The sequence below is a fragment of the Myodes glareolus genome, chromosome 18 (genome assembly GCF_982192425.1).
Source record: "Myodes glareolus chromosome 18, mMyoGla1.1, whole genome shotgun sequence".
Classification (NCBI taxonomy): domain Eukaryota; kingdom Metazoa; phylum Chordata; class Mammalia; order Rodentia; family Cricetidae; genus Myodes; species Myodes glareolus.
In genome coordinates, this window is record NC_142043.1 from 47,513,091 (window position 1) to 47,528,207 (window position 15,117).

Sequence of the window (15,117 nt, forward strand, 5' to 3'; positions counted from 1 at the left end):
GTTAAAGAGAGATGAAGCTGCTCCAGACAAAGGCAATTACAGGACATGTGTCAACAGCTGGGGCCTGTCTGGTGATAGTGGCAGGTGACATTTAGCCCATGCATTTTCCCTCACATGACCCCAATTGTCCTACCAGCTAATTATCATCGCTTGCCCCACTTCACAAAGAGGGCAATGAAGGCTGAAGGCACAAAGCAGATGCCCAAGTCCCCACCTCTGTAAGTGGCCTCAGGACCATGACCAGGCAGATAGATCGGGAGACCCCACTCCTACTCAACAAGCCAATGCAAGTTGACCTGGTCACAAGTTTAAGTGACAGAGCCATTAAAAATCTTCCCAGTGATAAAATGCAAGGATTGACATTAGAACTAGGGGCAGCTGCGTAGAGAATCACAAACACAGTTAAAGAGCATGCTCAGGCAGCGACCAGCGTGAGGTGCCACCGCTTCTCCCGTTTCTAATTCCCCAGTTTTCCCATCACGGAACACAGCTCTCAAGGACTTTTTTTTTTTTTTAAGTGTTAAAGAAGGAAAAAGTTGTAAGGGCTTAGATTCTTTCCGTACACTGAACACAAACACTGTCAGCCCCTTTTCTCCCCGGAACTAGGGACGGGGCTGCGAGCCAGCCCAGCACTGATCCTGAAGCTGTAGGATGGACACAGCCCGCTCTTTCCAAGGAAGCTCCAGTCATTTCCTTTGTAGGAAGAGCTCCTGTATGAATCCCCAAAGTACCCCCAGAGGCCCCCGAACTAAAGGCTGGGTCCTGGGGTGACACTGTGGGAAGGTGACAGGTTCCTGAAGGGGCAGGGACTAGCAATAGCTCTTTAGGTCACTAGAGCCGTGCTCTTACAGGAGGTGTGGGATGCTGGCTGCCTCTCCCTATCTTTTTGTCCCCTGGCTGTGATGTGAAAAGTGTTGTCCCACTATAATGTGTTGGCCAGAAGAACAGAGCCAATGAACCACAGGCGCTGTCGCTCCCCTCCCCTCCCCCTCCTTCCCTCCCTTCCTCCCCTCCCTCCTTCACCCTACCCCTTCTCTCTCTGCTGACCGGGAATACACCTTCCAGCCCAGGCTGCCCTTGAACTCAGTCCCCCTGCCTCAGCAGCAGTGTGGGGATCACAAGCCTGCACCACTCCTGGCTAGCCTGCCCTTTTAACGAGCTGACTGTCTCAGCCTCCAGTTCTTCATCACCCTCACATAAAACTGACTAAAGTGATGATCTGGGAAATGTCCGTGTCCAGAGGTCTCAGCAGGCCCCTCTATCCGTGCTGTTTATTCTGCAGCCAAGAGACCTGCTCAGAAAAAAATAAACTTCCTCTTCCTCGGCCTTCCCGCTGGTCCAGCTGCCCACCCCACCCCCTCCAGAAACCACTGAGAAGCAGCAATGAAAACTCCCCGTCCCAAGCAGAGTCCAGCATGCTCCTCGGCGCCTCACCTGCGCGGGGCTCTCTGGCCTGATGTTGTCCAGCTTCTTCTGGTTCCTTAGGACCTCTTCCTTCAGGTCGTGCAACTCTGCACAGGCAGTGACCGCTCGGTCCACCTAGGGCCAGAACAGGGGGACAGAGAATGGGGGAGGACGGTCAGAGAGAAGGGGTGTGAGGGAGGAAGAGACCCCACACACACTCCAGTGGCAGGAGCAACCGCCCCGCTACCCGCGCTGTCCTGGCCCAGCCCCTCGCTCACCTCCTCTACCATCCTCCTTCCCTGGGGCACCGTGTGAATGAAGTCTTGGATCACCTGAAACTGCTCCATGGGTAGGGGTTTGGTCAACAAGGAGGCAGCCCTGACAAGGTGAGAGTCAGGAGTGTGATGAGGGACAACCACGCAACCCTCTGCCACCCATCAGCCACCTGGAAGCATCAGATTGTAGGCTCCTTCTGAATTTCACCAGGGGGGAATGAAGGCCCAGAAGGGTCCAGTGCCTCTCCAGGGCACCAAGCAAATCTGTGGCAAATGAGGCGATGATGCCCTGCCTTCTGGATGTGGCCCCATCATCCCAGAGGTGGCTTTGCACGCTCCTCCGACCCCTGCCACTCACTCTGGCTGGGAGGTGGTTCTACTGCAGTGGAACTGCACGAGGGTACCCAGGACCATGCCCACGTTGGTCCTGCCCACACCTGACTGGCAGCTGAACAGAAGAGCAGGGGGAGGCCCGTGGTTATCTCGGAGCCGCAGAAGGCTGGGGGTCTCCTGCAGGAGGGAAGGTGAACGACCATCAGGCAAGTGTGTGATGGGAAAACCCTGCGGCTGAGGCCCCAGTCCAGCTCATGACATCTGCAGCAAGCCAGGGTTAGAAAAGTAGTACAGCCTCTGATGTCAAGCCTGCGGCCAGATCTGATCCATCTGCTCCCAGGGCCTCAGGTCCTGCCCCTGCCCAGCCTCAGGGGAACTCAGAGAACACGCCAGGAATCTCATGGGGTCTGGAATAGGAGCTACTCTCAGGGTCCCAGGCCCTACGTTGACCTGACACCCCTCCCCATGTAATACAAATGTCCCCAAATGGGATGGGACAGAAAGCCCCCCCCCATGCCCAGTAAATCAGCAAACACGCCTGTGGGACAAGAATCTCAAGCTTGACTGAAAAAGGAAAGAAGGAGGTCTAGAGGGAAGGAAAGGTCTCCCGCACCACACAGTGAGTGCGCGGCCAAGCCATGGCTAGAACCAGGTCCTCCAGGCATCAGTTTTAGACTCTGGTATTAGAGAACTGTGGCATCTGTACTCAGGTGTGCGTGTGCACACAGACACATGTACACACACTACAGAAGGATGCATCTATGCACACATAAGGACACAAACACCAACCCACACCCCAACATATTGGACCCTATATACATCATAGATCGAACCTTCCACAGAGATAGCCAGAGGTCACACCCACCCTGAGCATCTCCATGGAGACCAACGGGTGACACCTGTTCCTACCTACCACTCCCAGAAGTCCCCTCAGTCCCACTTACCCGGAGGACACTGACAAAGGCATCGAACTGGGCTTCCAGGGGGGCCCCTTGCTCTGGCAGGGGGAGACGATGATACCTGCCGGAAGGGAACAACCCATGAGCCAGGCGATGACCTTGGGGAGCAGCTCAAGCCCTCATCCCCAAGCACAGGCCTGATGTGCAGATGGGGAAACTGAGGTAACAGCTGGAGAGCCAGCCCAGAGAGGACATCAGCTCCGGATACCTGTAGGTGGGCTGCAGGAACAGCGGCCGCTTATACACTTCCTCGGTCACGTGCACATCATCCTCACCTCGGATGGTCACGGTGTGCGGCTCCCCACGCAGGTCCTCTGTGTTGTGGTACACATGGTACGTGTTCTCTCTCAGCTGGGCAAAGTCGTGGATCTAGAGTGAGATGCAAGAATCAGAGGGATATTACCTGAGCTTCCTGGGCCTCCCTGATTGTCCCTGCCCAGCTCTGGAGACCAGGCCACACAGAGGCTACACACAGGCTTCTTTTCCTTCAAGAGGGAGCCACATGGCCAGAGGCACTCTGCCCTGCCTACAGGGATCAGGCCTGAGGGCAGCCAGACCTGCATGGACTGATCATGCCCACCACGGAGGTCAGCCAGAGGGCTCTGCCCACGGAGCAGTGGAAATGCGCTAAGCCATCTGGACGGGATGAGGCTCAGTCAGCTGAAGCAGAAGTAAGAAAGGCAGGGAGAGGCTAGTCCCAGCAAGGCCTGGACTTCCTCACATACATCCATCTCTAAAACACAGTGACCCCTACGTTACTCTCATACACCTCTCTGGGGTGTCAATCATCTCAAGACTCTGATGGGAGAGAAGAGGAGGCCCCAGAATCTCAGAGACAGGCCCAGCAAGCGACTCCATAGTGCCGCCCATGACCAGTGAGTAGCCGAACTTCAGCCTTGGGCAAACTACCCTAGATCTCTTTTTACCAGACCAGACCCCTCCCTACACCAGGACTGGGAAGTGAAGGAGAAGCGTGGTGAGAGAGGGACAGAAATAGGCCAGCTTGGAACAAGAGGTCAACGGTGCAGCCAGCCACTCACCCAAAGCAGGGCATGAAAGCTGGGGAGTGCGGGGCAGCGAAGACTGAGTGGCTCCCACACCCAGAATGGCTTCAGGGGCATGTCTGGAGAGCAGACTGGAGTCTCCGCTCAGACATCTGTGAGGCTAATGAGGGAGAAGCGCTCTCAGCACGGGGCCACCCCACAGACCCTCACCTCTTTCCGGATGGCCAGCTCCAGGCTCTCAGCCTTGACCCCCGGCCCAGGACCCCTGAGGTTCTCATGAAGGCTCTCCTTGTCTCGAGGTGTGTAAGACACGAAGTCTTCCTCAGCACGCAAGAACAGCACAGGCTCCTCCCGCACACAGAAGATGACACACTCCTGTCAAGAGAAGCCATTGGCTCTGTGCTGCACGGACACCAGTCCCCTGTCCAACTTCTAGGCCTTTGCCTAGATAGTTCCTCCCTCATCGGGGGTTTGAGCACCAGACCAGTCCCTCCAATGGCAATCCTAAATAAACTGAAGTTCTAATTGTCTAATTGCCACCTGCCTGCCAATTCCCCTCAATCAGCAGGAACCTATTCTCCTCTCAGAGCGACTGTCTTTTCAGTCTCCCAGGCGAGTTCTGCTGCATCTTAACCTATTAACATGCCAGTAGGTCTGTCCTTTCTCTCTGGGCGGACTACACATCACCCAGGCCACATCACATTCTGGCTCTTTCCACAGGTCCACAATACACACACACACACACGCCATTCTTGTTCACTCTGCCACTCAACCTCAACCTCATCCCAGGCCAGTACAGTCACTGTCACAGCTGAAGAGCCTGGGATTGGAACAACCCGTTGGCCTTCTCCCCCCTCCTTCAGGCAGGTAAGAGGAAGCATTTGAAAGCAGGTGTTTGGGGTCTAATTGCCCCGGTCTGAGCCTTCAAGCACTGCACAAGAGTTGTGTGACCTTACACAAGCCACTTTCTCCCTCAGGACCTCAGTTTCCTGCTCTGTACAATGGGGCCTTTCCTCAGAGAGTTGACAGATTTAGGTGTCAGCCAAGACCATCACGTGGCAGCCTCTGGAGTTGGGCAGTGGCTCTCTGGTCATCTCTCATTTCCTCCAAGGCTCTCAAGAGGCTTCTGACCTTGGGCACCCCCCCCCCAATAAAAGACAATGCAATAAACACTCTCCAGTTTCTGCCTGAAGGTCGAGGCCTAGCCCAGGTCACATTCCCTTCCCTAGTTCCAAGTACGCCACTCCAGAGTCTCAGAAGTCATCCCTTGCCATCGAGGGCCAGCCTGGGACAGAGCAAGCTCACCTTGTGGCCGTCCTTCTGGAGTTTCTGCAGGACCCTCCTGAATCCTAAGAGGCTGGGCTGTCCCATGCCAAACACAGGGAGCCCACCCCGCACCTGCCGGAAGTTGGGAGCCCCACAGCTCCCCAAGGTTCCCAGCATGTCCATCTTCTCGGTGACGTCACGCACCAGGAAATAGCGTCCCTGGCCGAGAGAATCACAGCAAGTCAATCCAGGATGCAAGGATTTCTCCTCATGCAGAACTCGCTCATGGGCTCTAGGGAACAGGGCGGGGAGGACTGGCAGGGGGAGCGGGGGACATGGTCCTGCTCTCAAGTTGCTTGCAGGTTCATGAGACAGACATCTGTGATAGCAACAGTGTCTGGCTCAGGAAAACAAAGAAGCCTTCGCAAAGAAGGCTTCTATGCTCTTTGCATAGAAGGCTGCCCTTGGAGTCAGCCAGGCCTTAAGGAAACCAGATTGGAACTACAAGTCAAAGCTGGCTCCAAAGAGGGTCTGTAGCTCCCTTGGAGGACGACAAGACACCCCAAGGCTCATGGGAAGAGGGTCATGTCTAGATTGAGCCAGAAGGTAACTAGGCCAGCTCCCCGCTTGAGTCCCACTAGTTGCAAGGACCCCAGACTTGGGTGAAATGACCCAGTGCCCACAGAGAAAAGACCAGAATACTGGCTGGTCAAGAGTTCATTCCTGGGCCAACCAGAATGCTGGGTAATCTCCAGCATTGCCTGGAGACTCCTTGCCTGACCGACGAGGAGTGACCCCTGTATTCCCGGGCAAGCCAGAAACTCCCACAATGATTACTGCACAGCCAGGCAGCCACTCAGTATCTAGTCGGTCCCACACCGCTCTCACCGCTGCTCATGGGACAACAGTACCAGACAACAGACTTTAAAACAGCAGGTCTGTGGACTTTTACCCCCAGGAGACATGGAGGGGAGGGGAAGGAACAAAAAGGAGCTAAACCCAGGAAGTTCTAACATTCTAAATTCCAGAGTGTTTAACTCTTTTAGAGTCTAAAACAGTGGTTCTCAACCTATGGGTGGAGACCCCTTTGGCATGCCTCTATCTCCAAAAATAGTTACATTACAATTCATATAGTAGCAAAATCACAGTTCTGAAGTAGCAACAATATTATTTTATGGTTGGGGTCACCACAACATCAGAACTCTATTAAAGGGTCACAGCATTAGGAAGGTAGAGAACCACTGGTCTAAAAGAAGATGGAGAATACCAGATGGGACAGGGAGGGAGAGTAGGAGCTAGAGTCAGGGACCAGGACCCCTGAAGGAAGAGTGGGCTACATGAGCAGTAAGAACTGAGGGGCGGCGGGCATGGCTCAGCAGGACTTACTTGTCTAGAGCCACCAGTGAGGAACTGTGGGCATGGCTCAGTGGTAGAACGCTTGCCTAGAACCACTAGTGAGGAACTGTGGGCATGGCTCAGTGGTAGAACGCTTGCCTAGAACCACTAGTGAGGAACTGTGGGTATGGCTCAGTGGTAGAACGCTTGCCTAGAACCACTAGTGAGGAACTGTGGGCATGGCTCAGTGGTAGAACGCTTGCCTAGAACCACCAGTGAGGAACTGTGGGCATGGCTCAGTGGTAGAACGCTTGCCTAGAACCACTAGTGAGGAACTGTGGGCATGGCTCAGTGGTAGAACGCTTGCCTAGAACCACTAGTGAGGAACTGGGGGCATGGCTCAGTGGTAGAACGCTTGCCTAGAACCACCAGTGAGGAACTGTGGGCATGGCTCAGTGGTAGAACGCTTGCCTAGAACCACTAGTGAGGAACTGTGGGCATGGCTCAGTGGTAGAACGCTTGCCTAGAACCACTAGTGAGGAACTGGGGGCATGGCTCAGTGGTAGAACGCTTGCCTAGAACCACTAGTGAGGAACTGTGGGCATGGCTCAGTGGTAGAACACTTGCCCAGAACCATCAGTGAGGAACTGTGGGCATGGCTCAGTGGTAGAATGCTTGCCTAGAACCATCAGTGAGGGGCTGCGGGCACGGCTCAGTGGTAGAACGCTTGCCCAGAGTATGAATGCACCTTGAGTTCCAAAGGACTGAGAGACTGAGACAGAGTGGGAGAAGGGGGACGTGGAGAAGCAGCAGAGAAGGGGGTAAGTGGGTGGGGTGGGGTAGGTAGGGCTGCCCTTACCTGTACTAAGTAGTGCTCAGGGGTGGAATCTGAGAGCCTGCCCATCCTGTAATGGGCCTTGAGCAGCTCATCGTGGATCTGGAACTCCTCCTTGCAGTTGTACCTGCCAGAGGCACAGTGAAAACTGAGTCAGACAACCTTTGCTCGTCCCTTACACTGTCCCCAGAACCCACGCAAAGCCATCTCACCCCCACCCATGCAGCTGCCCTTCATCCTCACACACAGAACAGCAGAACTGAGACTGAGACTGGAGCTACTCCCATTGCAGACTACATTTCCCAGCCTCCCTTGCAGCTAGCTGCGGGCCTGGATTAAGCTCTGGCCAATGGGATGCCAGGGGGTGAAGCGGGGCAAATTCAGGCCACTCCCAAAGAGAATGCCTTCTAGTGTGTCTTGCTTTTTTCCCTGGCAGAATTAGAACAGTTGTCTGAAAAGACAGAGGCATACACTGATGTGGCAAGACATTGGAGGAGCCTGGGTGAAAACAGTCTGCCATACCAGCCTGGACACCCAAATGAGTCTTGATTCGAGTATTCTGTATGGGCAATACTGTTAGGGATAACCTGGACCCTGATTTATTCCCTCAGGCTGTGAGTGGAATAAATAGGCCCACACCTCCAATCCTAGAGTGCAGGGCAGTTCAGCCCACAAGATCTAAGGGCAAGTCCCTCCCCTGGCTGTTTTTGGGTCTTCCGATTCATAAAACCTTATTATCACCCACAATAGGCCTGGACACACACCAGCTGCTTAAAGAAGCCCATAGTGATTTCTGTAGACAGTTAGGTAACGGCACAATGACTAAGGAAGGGTGACTGTGGACTCAAGACACAAAGCCACACCGCCATGGTACCAGTGCCCCAGACCTGCCTGCCAGAGCCCAGGCTCTCGTACTGAGGGCTCCATACAAAACAGCTGCCAGCAGGAAAGTAGTGGGCAAAATGTGGGCCTGGCTCCTACTCCGCCTCCACCTTGTTAACACTTCATAGTGGCACACCCTCTGCCTCCCTGAAACCCATTTTCCTATCTAACTCAGTTTTCCTATCTATCTGCTGTGACCAGGGCTCTGCAAACCTTTCCCACAAAGGACCAAAATCAAACATTTCTGGCTTTGTGGGTCTTGCACCAGCCTGACAATTCTGCCACTGAAGCATTAGGTATCAACAAGTGATGTACAAGGGAACGGACCTAATGGTGGGCCAATAAAACTTTATTTACATCAGCAGGTGGAGGGCCAGATTTGGCCTGCACAATGCAGTCAGCTGGTGCCTCTGCTGGATGATCTGTAAGGTCCTTTCCACCTCAAACACTCTGCAAACCAAGGAGGGCTGCAAGCATGGCCCCTTCCTGCTGGAGATTTTCAGGTAGCTAGTAACAGAGCCACATCACCCAGTTCCACGTTTCCTGTCATCTCTGCTTATGTTGATGAGGAAACTGAGGTCCAGGGAAGAAAGAAGGAGGCAGAGCCCAGGCTCCAGACCTGCTTTTCCCAAGCCTCTCCTCTCCTCTCCTCTCCTCTCCTCTCCTCTCCTCTCCTCTCCTCTCCTCTCCCTCTCCCTCTCTCTCTCTCTCTCTCTCCCTCCCAATGGTCTCACTATATAACCCTGGCTGTCCTGGAATTAACTATGCTGACCAGTCTGGCTTTGAACTTACAGAAACCAACTTGTCTCTGCCTCCCCCCAATGCTGGGATTAAAGGTGTGCATACCACCACAACACCCAGCAACCCAAACTAACTTCCACTGTCTGTCAAGTCACTTTCGCCTGACATTTTTTTTCTGCCTTCATCCCAAACACAATAGTTTATGGTAATTACTGCTTTTCTGCCAAGCCCCAGGGCTAGTGGCCTGACCACCCCACCCATGGACTCCTTCACACAGAAGCCCATCTCCCAGGCCTCTGCCAAACCTATGTGTGGAACATATTTAACACTTCGAGCCCCGTGTCCTTCTTCCTGCAATCCAGAAAGGCCTGGATATGAGGAAGCATGATGGACAGGTATCAGGAGAAGAACAAAGCTTCTGCTTCCCCAGGAGACACACCCAGGGTCCCTGCATTCTTCTGTCTCTAGCTCCCAGAAGTACCCACTCCTTCATCCACACACAGATGTCCATCCTTCCTGGCCCTCTTGGATGCTTTGTGTCCAGGTTGCTGAAAACAAGCTAACAAAAGCGAACTTCTGCCCCCTCACTCAGTGTTCCTGAAGGCCCCAGCTGGAGCATGGAGAAGGAGCTCCCAGCTTTCCAGCCCAAGGCCCTGAAAAAAAGCCAGCTGCTGGGGGGTATCGTGATGCCCACCTTAAAGCACTCAGGAGACAGAGGCAGGTGGAGTTCTGTGTTCTTGAGGACAGCCTGGTCTACATGGCAAGTCCTAGGCCAGCTCAGGCTACATAGTGAGATTCTGTCTTTAAAAAAAAAAAATAGGATGTTCCTAGTCTACCTGAGCTAATGGGAGCTCACCAACTCCAGCCGGACTGGGAAGGAACAAGCATAGGTCCAAACTAGATCTTCTGAATGTGGGTGACAGTTGCATGGCTGGGGCAGACTGAGGGGCCACGGGCAGTGGCACCAGGCTTTATCCCTACTGCTTGTATTGGCTTTTTGGGAATCCATTCTTTTTGGATGGATACCTTGCTCAGTCTAGATATACTAGGAAGGGCCTTCCCCAAATCAATGTGCCTTACCTTCTCTGAGGAGTGGATGGGGGGTGAGGTAGGGGTGTAAGTGGAAGGAAAGGGAGAAGGGGAGGGAGTAGGAACTTGGATTGGTATGTATAATGAAAAAAGATAGTTTGTTTTCTTTTTTAAAAATAAATAAAAAAATAAAAAAGATGTTCCTTTGGCCAGTCTTCCTTGCCTAGGCTTCTGGCACCATGCACATGGGTAAGCAACACAGCCTCGGAGACTCACAAAAGATTCAGTCCTACGACCTGCTTGCCGTGTGATTCCAGGATTACTGCTTAACCTCTCTGGGTCAGACTTGGTGTTTTTATCTACAAAACTGGAAGCAGTCCGTGAGCATTAAGCGCATGCAGGTCCCCCACTCCCCAAGGTCATGTCTCCCAGGAATACGATCCTGCGTTCTCAGATACTCACGTGATCACGACAGGGGCCACCTTATTGGGGATGATGGACTTGGCCTTGCTGTTGTGCAAGCTTGTGGTGTGGAAGGACTGCACACTGAGTGAATGCCTCCCATCCATGGTACTGCTGCCCTGCAGGCCCTCTAAGGAGGCGCCAGCCGAGACTGTCTGCTGGGCTGTGCTTGCCGTTGTACCCATAGTCTGCCGGCGGCCTCAGGACCCCAGATCTGCAGGTAAGAGGGCACACAGCTCAGAGGGGCAGGAAGAGGCAATCCCCGCCATGGCTGCAGACACAGACACTCGGGGGCACCTGCCTTTATGCCTCCTCTGCAGGCTGCACGGACTGCTAAGAAGTGCTGGAGAGATGGCTTGGAGGTTGAGAGCACTGGCTGCTCTTCCAGAGGACCCGGGTTCAATCCCCTGAACCCACAGAGCAGCTCACAACTGTCTAACTACAGTACCAGGGGACTACACACCCTCTTCTGGCTTCTATAGGCATCATACACACCAGGGGCACACAGACACATACATGTAGGCTAAACACCCATGTGCATACATAAAAAACAAATAAAATTTTTTTAAAAAACTAAACAAGTTCAGGAAAATATTTTTTTAAAAAAAAGAAGGGCTGAGGGGCTGCTCAGCCATAGAGCACCTATCACGGGGTGACACGGGGTACACTCAGGAAAGGATAGCTGTCCACAGAGGTGACGGTGGTTCAGGACTTCTAAGCTCAGAGAGTAAGAGATAAAGCTGGGCAGAGAGGGCTGGGATGGGAATGAGCTGCAGCGCCCACGTGTGGCCCTTGCAGCAAGGCCGTACTCACTTCCTCTGTGCCATTGTGCAAAGGCAGACACACAGGAAGACATTCTACCCATGAGTATCCTAAAAAGAGGCCAGAGACACCCAAACTAGGTGAGCTGCCATCAGATAAAACGTTCAAAGAGAACAGCAGCCACAGAACCCAACACCAACATCCGATCAGCATCGTCACCCTGTGGGAGAGGGGGCAGCGCTTCCGCACCCACAGAAAGCCAGGCATCCCGGATTCGAAGGAAACAGGTCTTGCCAGCCTGAGATTAAAGTTCAAGACCTATGGCTGAAGATCTGAAGGGTGGCATGAGGCTCGGGGTCGGCCAGGAAGAACGAGGCTGGGTGTCTCACAGAGAGTGGCGGATGCAGCAGAGGGGATCACAGGAGTTTGTAGGAACTCCGTGGCCACGGGCACCACATATGGCACAGATATTACTATGGGTGGGGGTATCCTGGTAGCTCCCCATACCCTTTTACACTTGGGAGATAGCCCACCATGTAGCCTAAAACATGGTAACTCGCCCAGCTGCAAATCATGGGTACTGTCTGCTCCTGACCAAACACTACCCCTGCCCCTCAGTCCCACGCCACCCTCTCACTGCTGCAATGGACCCAGCGATGTGAACGGTGGGGTGATGGGGTCAGCACAAAGGCAGGCAAGTCAGTCCACAGTTTCTAGACCTGAGTTAGAGCTCACAGCGCCCACAGACTATCCCTATACCTCCCAACACTGTAAACAGGGAATCCTTCCCCAGAGCTGTCTCTTGTCCTGGAGACTCAGAGAGAAACTGACCATCTCCTCTGCCCTTCTAGAACCTTCTCCAACTACTCACAGCTCTTATCCCATACAGAAAAGGCCCCCTCTTTTCTTCAGTCTCGGCATCCTTGGAAGCTCCCAAGAGCCTCACAGCAGTCCCGGTGACTGCCCCACACCTGTGTTTAAGAGGCCATCTCCCTGGCTCTTGATACACGACTCGATCCCCCACCCAACAAGGATACAAAGAATGAACCTTTATATTCTCACAGAGGGAATCAGGTGGCTCACAAAGCGGGGATGCTCCGTGGACCCCAGCTGATGGGCCACAGGAGAAAACGCTCTCTCTCCTTCACCGGCCCCTCCAGCTGCCAGGCTCCACACTGAAGTTTCCCAGGCCTCCTCCCAGCAGCCTGGGCCAAAGGAATGCGAGTGGAAACAGCTCCAAGAAAGGAACACATAGGAAAGGAGGGAAGCGGGCACGGATCCACTGCCGGCCACAGCTGCCACAGGCCAAGTCCAGGCCCATTCCCACAGGACAGGCTCTACCCCTCCTTGCCTTGGACTCATAGACAATGACAGGCCCCAGCTGGTAGCCTGCAAGGACAGGCAGCAGACAATGCAGATGTGCACAGCTGGCAGAACAAGCAACTAGGGTGGGTAGCATCCTTTGAAAACCGAACGGGCCTTTAGTATGGGTAGACATCCTATCATGCAGTGACACAGAGGATCCGGAGGTTGATAATTAGACCACTGCTGACGACCACGGTCAGCATGGCAGCTCTGTGAGTGGGCTCCCAAGGCTCGTCTTGGAGGTGGAGAATCAGAGGGTGGGCACGAAGCAAAGTTCTTGAGGCAGTCCCCTAGCATAGGTGGGTAAGCAACCTGCTGTATGTCAGGTTCACAAAAAACCTGGGGGAATCAACTCACAAAACGGACAGGTTCACTCTGATCTACAGATCCGGCAGTTTCAGTCAACGGTGGGTTGGCACCATTGCTTCTGGGCCAGTGGAGCAGCAGAAGCACACGGTGAAGGGGTGCAAACAGGAGGCTCTCCTGACTGCCAGGAACTGGTCATAGTTTATCTGTTTAATCTTGATCTACCAAAGAGATGCTAAATCCCACGGCTCAGTATGAAGTTTACACACACACAAGAACTGCTTAAAGACGGGCAAGAGACATGAGGACGTGAGCGCATCCAAACAAGCACACAAGATGACACCGTTCATTCATCCTCGGTGGCCAATTTTCAAAGCCTAAATAACCAAGGCCCTGGAATTCCCAGGCTCTCACACAGCAGGCCAAGTGAAGTCCTGTGGCTACTTCAAAAAAACAGTTTCGTCATTTTGTTTGTTTGATATTTATTTATCTATTGGACAAAGTCTTGTTATGTAGCGCTGGCTGGCCAGGAACTCAGTATGTAGTCCAAGAGAACTCATGGTCATCGCCTACCTCAGCCTTGCCCCGTCAAGCACTGGGAGGAAAATCATGCACCAACACAAGCCTTGGTCCTGAAGTTTCAGACCAAGGTAAGCACATGACCACCACGCGACTCGACATTCCCACTTAACAGGCTCTCCCAGGGAAGAAGGCTGAGGGACGGCTCCTCATAGCCTCAGGACTCACACCACTACTAACGCCCATCAGCTGATGACCGTGGAACCAAACACCGTAGATCTGTGCCACGGGGATGCATTCAGCAGCAGCAGTGACAAAACGCAAGGCACGTCGCCACAACAGAGTCACAAACGTCATACAATGAAGAGAAACAAGCATGCCCCAAAGACCAACTTCGGTTACCTCACAGCAGCCCATGGCAATCTAGAAAAGAACAAGGGCAGAATCTTAACGAAGGCAGGGTGTAGGGGCTGGGAGCTGCATGGGGAGCTCGGTTGTCACCTTTGAGGACAGAGCGGTCCTGGCTTATCCAGAACAGCGCCTGGGCCAGCAGACATCAGCAAAGCAAACTGAGCCGTCTTGCTCAGTGAGCACTGTGCACCAAGTCCCTGCAACCAGGGGCCAGGGTGGAAGGTGCCCCTCCCACAACACGCTCCCCAACGTGCTACCCCATAGATGCCCAGCTCCTGCAGGAAGGCTCCCCAGCTGCACTCACGCCTCTGTCTCTCAACTCCCACAGCCTCTGCAGAGCCTCACCATTTCCAACAGGAGCCAGCCCACATCTTCCCTGACTCAGGATCAGCTGCCTGCTTCAAAGGAGCAGAAGACCACACTGTTCCCGGAAGGAAGCAGCTCAGAGCAGACACCCATCACTGCCTATTCTGCCGGGCTGGCCACTGACATGGATAGCCAAGGCTAGCATCTGGCGACAAGCAGACACAAAACACTGGGGCCTCACTTCAACATCAACAGTGCAAGCCAGGGCTCAGATTTTCCTTTTTACTTGTGTACTGCTGTTAAATTTCCCACACCTAAACTGGTTCCTTCAGGAATTTTTTTTTAAGTGTAATTACGGTAAGAGTGTCAAGTGTAATTACTCTAAGTGTAATTGCGGTAAGTGTTTCAAGGCTGGGTACAGGTCATGGCGCTTCCCTACTGCACCAGCTCCTCCAGCTCGGGGTCCAGCCAGGACCGTCCCCCTGTGGAAGGCCACTACTACAGCCCTGTGGACTTTCCACTGACCAACAAGGAGGCCTAGAAGGTCCCTTACAGAGCGACAATGGAGCAGGCAAAGAGGGGCTCCCCAGGTGACTCAGTTTAGTAACGGGAGTATCCTGTCAGTCCTGCACCTGGAATCCCCCGCCCGTGCCCCGTAGATGCTCTCCCCCACCTCTTCCTCTTTAAAACTAGGGCGGTATCCACTGGAAACTAAATGAAACCTTCCGAGGGTTGGGAAGGAGAAAACCCCTTTACTACCTCCTAACTTGTCTCGTTTTGTTTTTTGTTGGTTTTTTTTTATGGTATGTGGAGTTGAACCTAGAGCTTTGTGAAAACTCCGGGTTGCATCCCCAACCCTGTATAAACCAGGTACGCACCACAGTGGTGGCGCACACCTTTAATCCCAGCACTCGGGAGGCAGA

At 53.5% G+C, this 15,117-nt stretch overlaps 1 protein-coding gene across 5 annotated transcripts in view; it reads right to left on the reverse strand.

Annotated features, from left to right (window-relative positions):
* Positions 1-15,117, reverse strand: part of Pald1 (phosphatase domain containing paladin 1) — a 62,451-nt gene that overhangs the window by 22,218 nt on the left and 25,116 nt on the right. For 3 of the 5 annotated variants that reach the window (XM_048451700.3, XM_085679686.2, XM_085679682.2), the window contains exons 2-10: positions 10,526-10,739; positions 7,436-7,538; positions 5,281-5,460; positions 4,186-4,350; positions 3,180-3,340; positions 2,957-3,032; positions 2,038-2,189; positions 1,683-1,782; positions 1,435-1,539 (exon numbers count right to left, since the gene is read on the reverse strand). In XM_048451700.3, the coding sequence (XP_048307657.3) occupies positions 1,435-1,539; positions 1,683-1,782; positions 2,038-2,189; positions 2,957-3,032; positions 3,180-3,340; positions 4,186-4,350; positions 5,281-5,460; positions 7,436-7,538; positions 10,526-10,710 (1,227 nt within the window). In that variant the 5' untranslated portion in view covers positions 10,711-10,739. Of the gene's footprint in view, positions 1-1,434; positions 1,540-1,682; positions 1,783-2,037; positions 2,190-2,956; positions 3,033-3,179; positions 3,341-4,185; positions 4,351-5,280; positions 5,461-7,435; positions 7,539-10,525; positions 10,740-12,335; positions 12,459-15,117 lie in introns of those variants that run through there. The other 2 variants (XM_085679685.2, XM_087898153.1) reach the window with 2 other exon arrangements.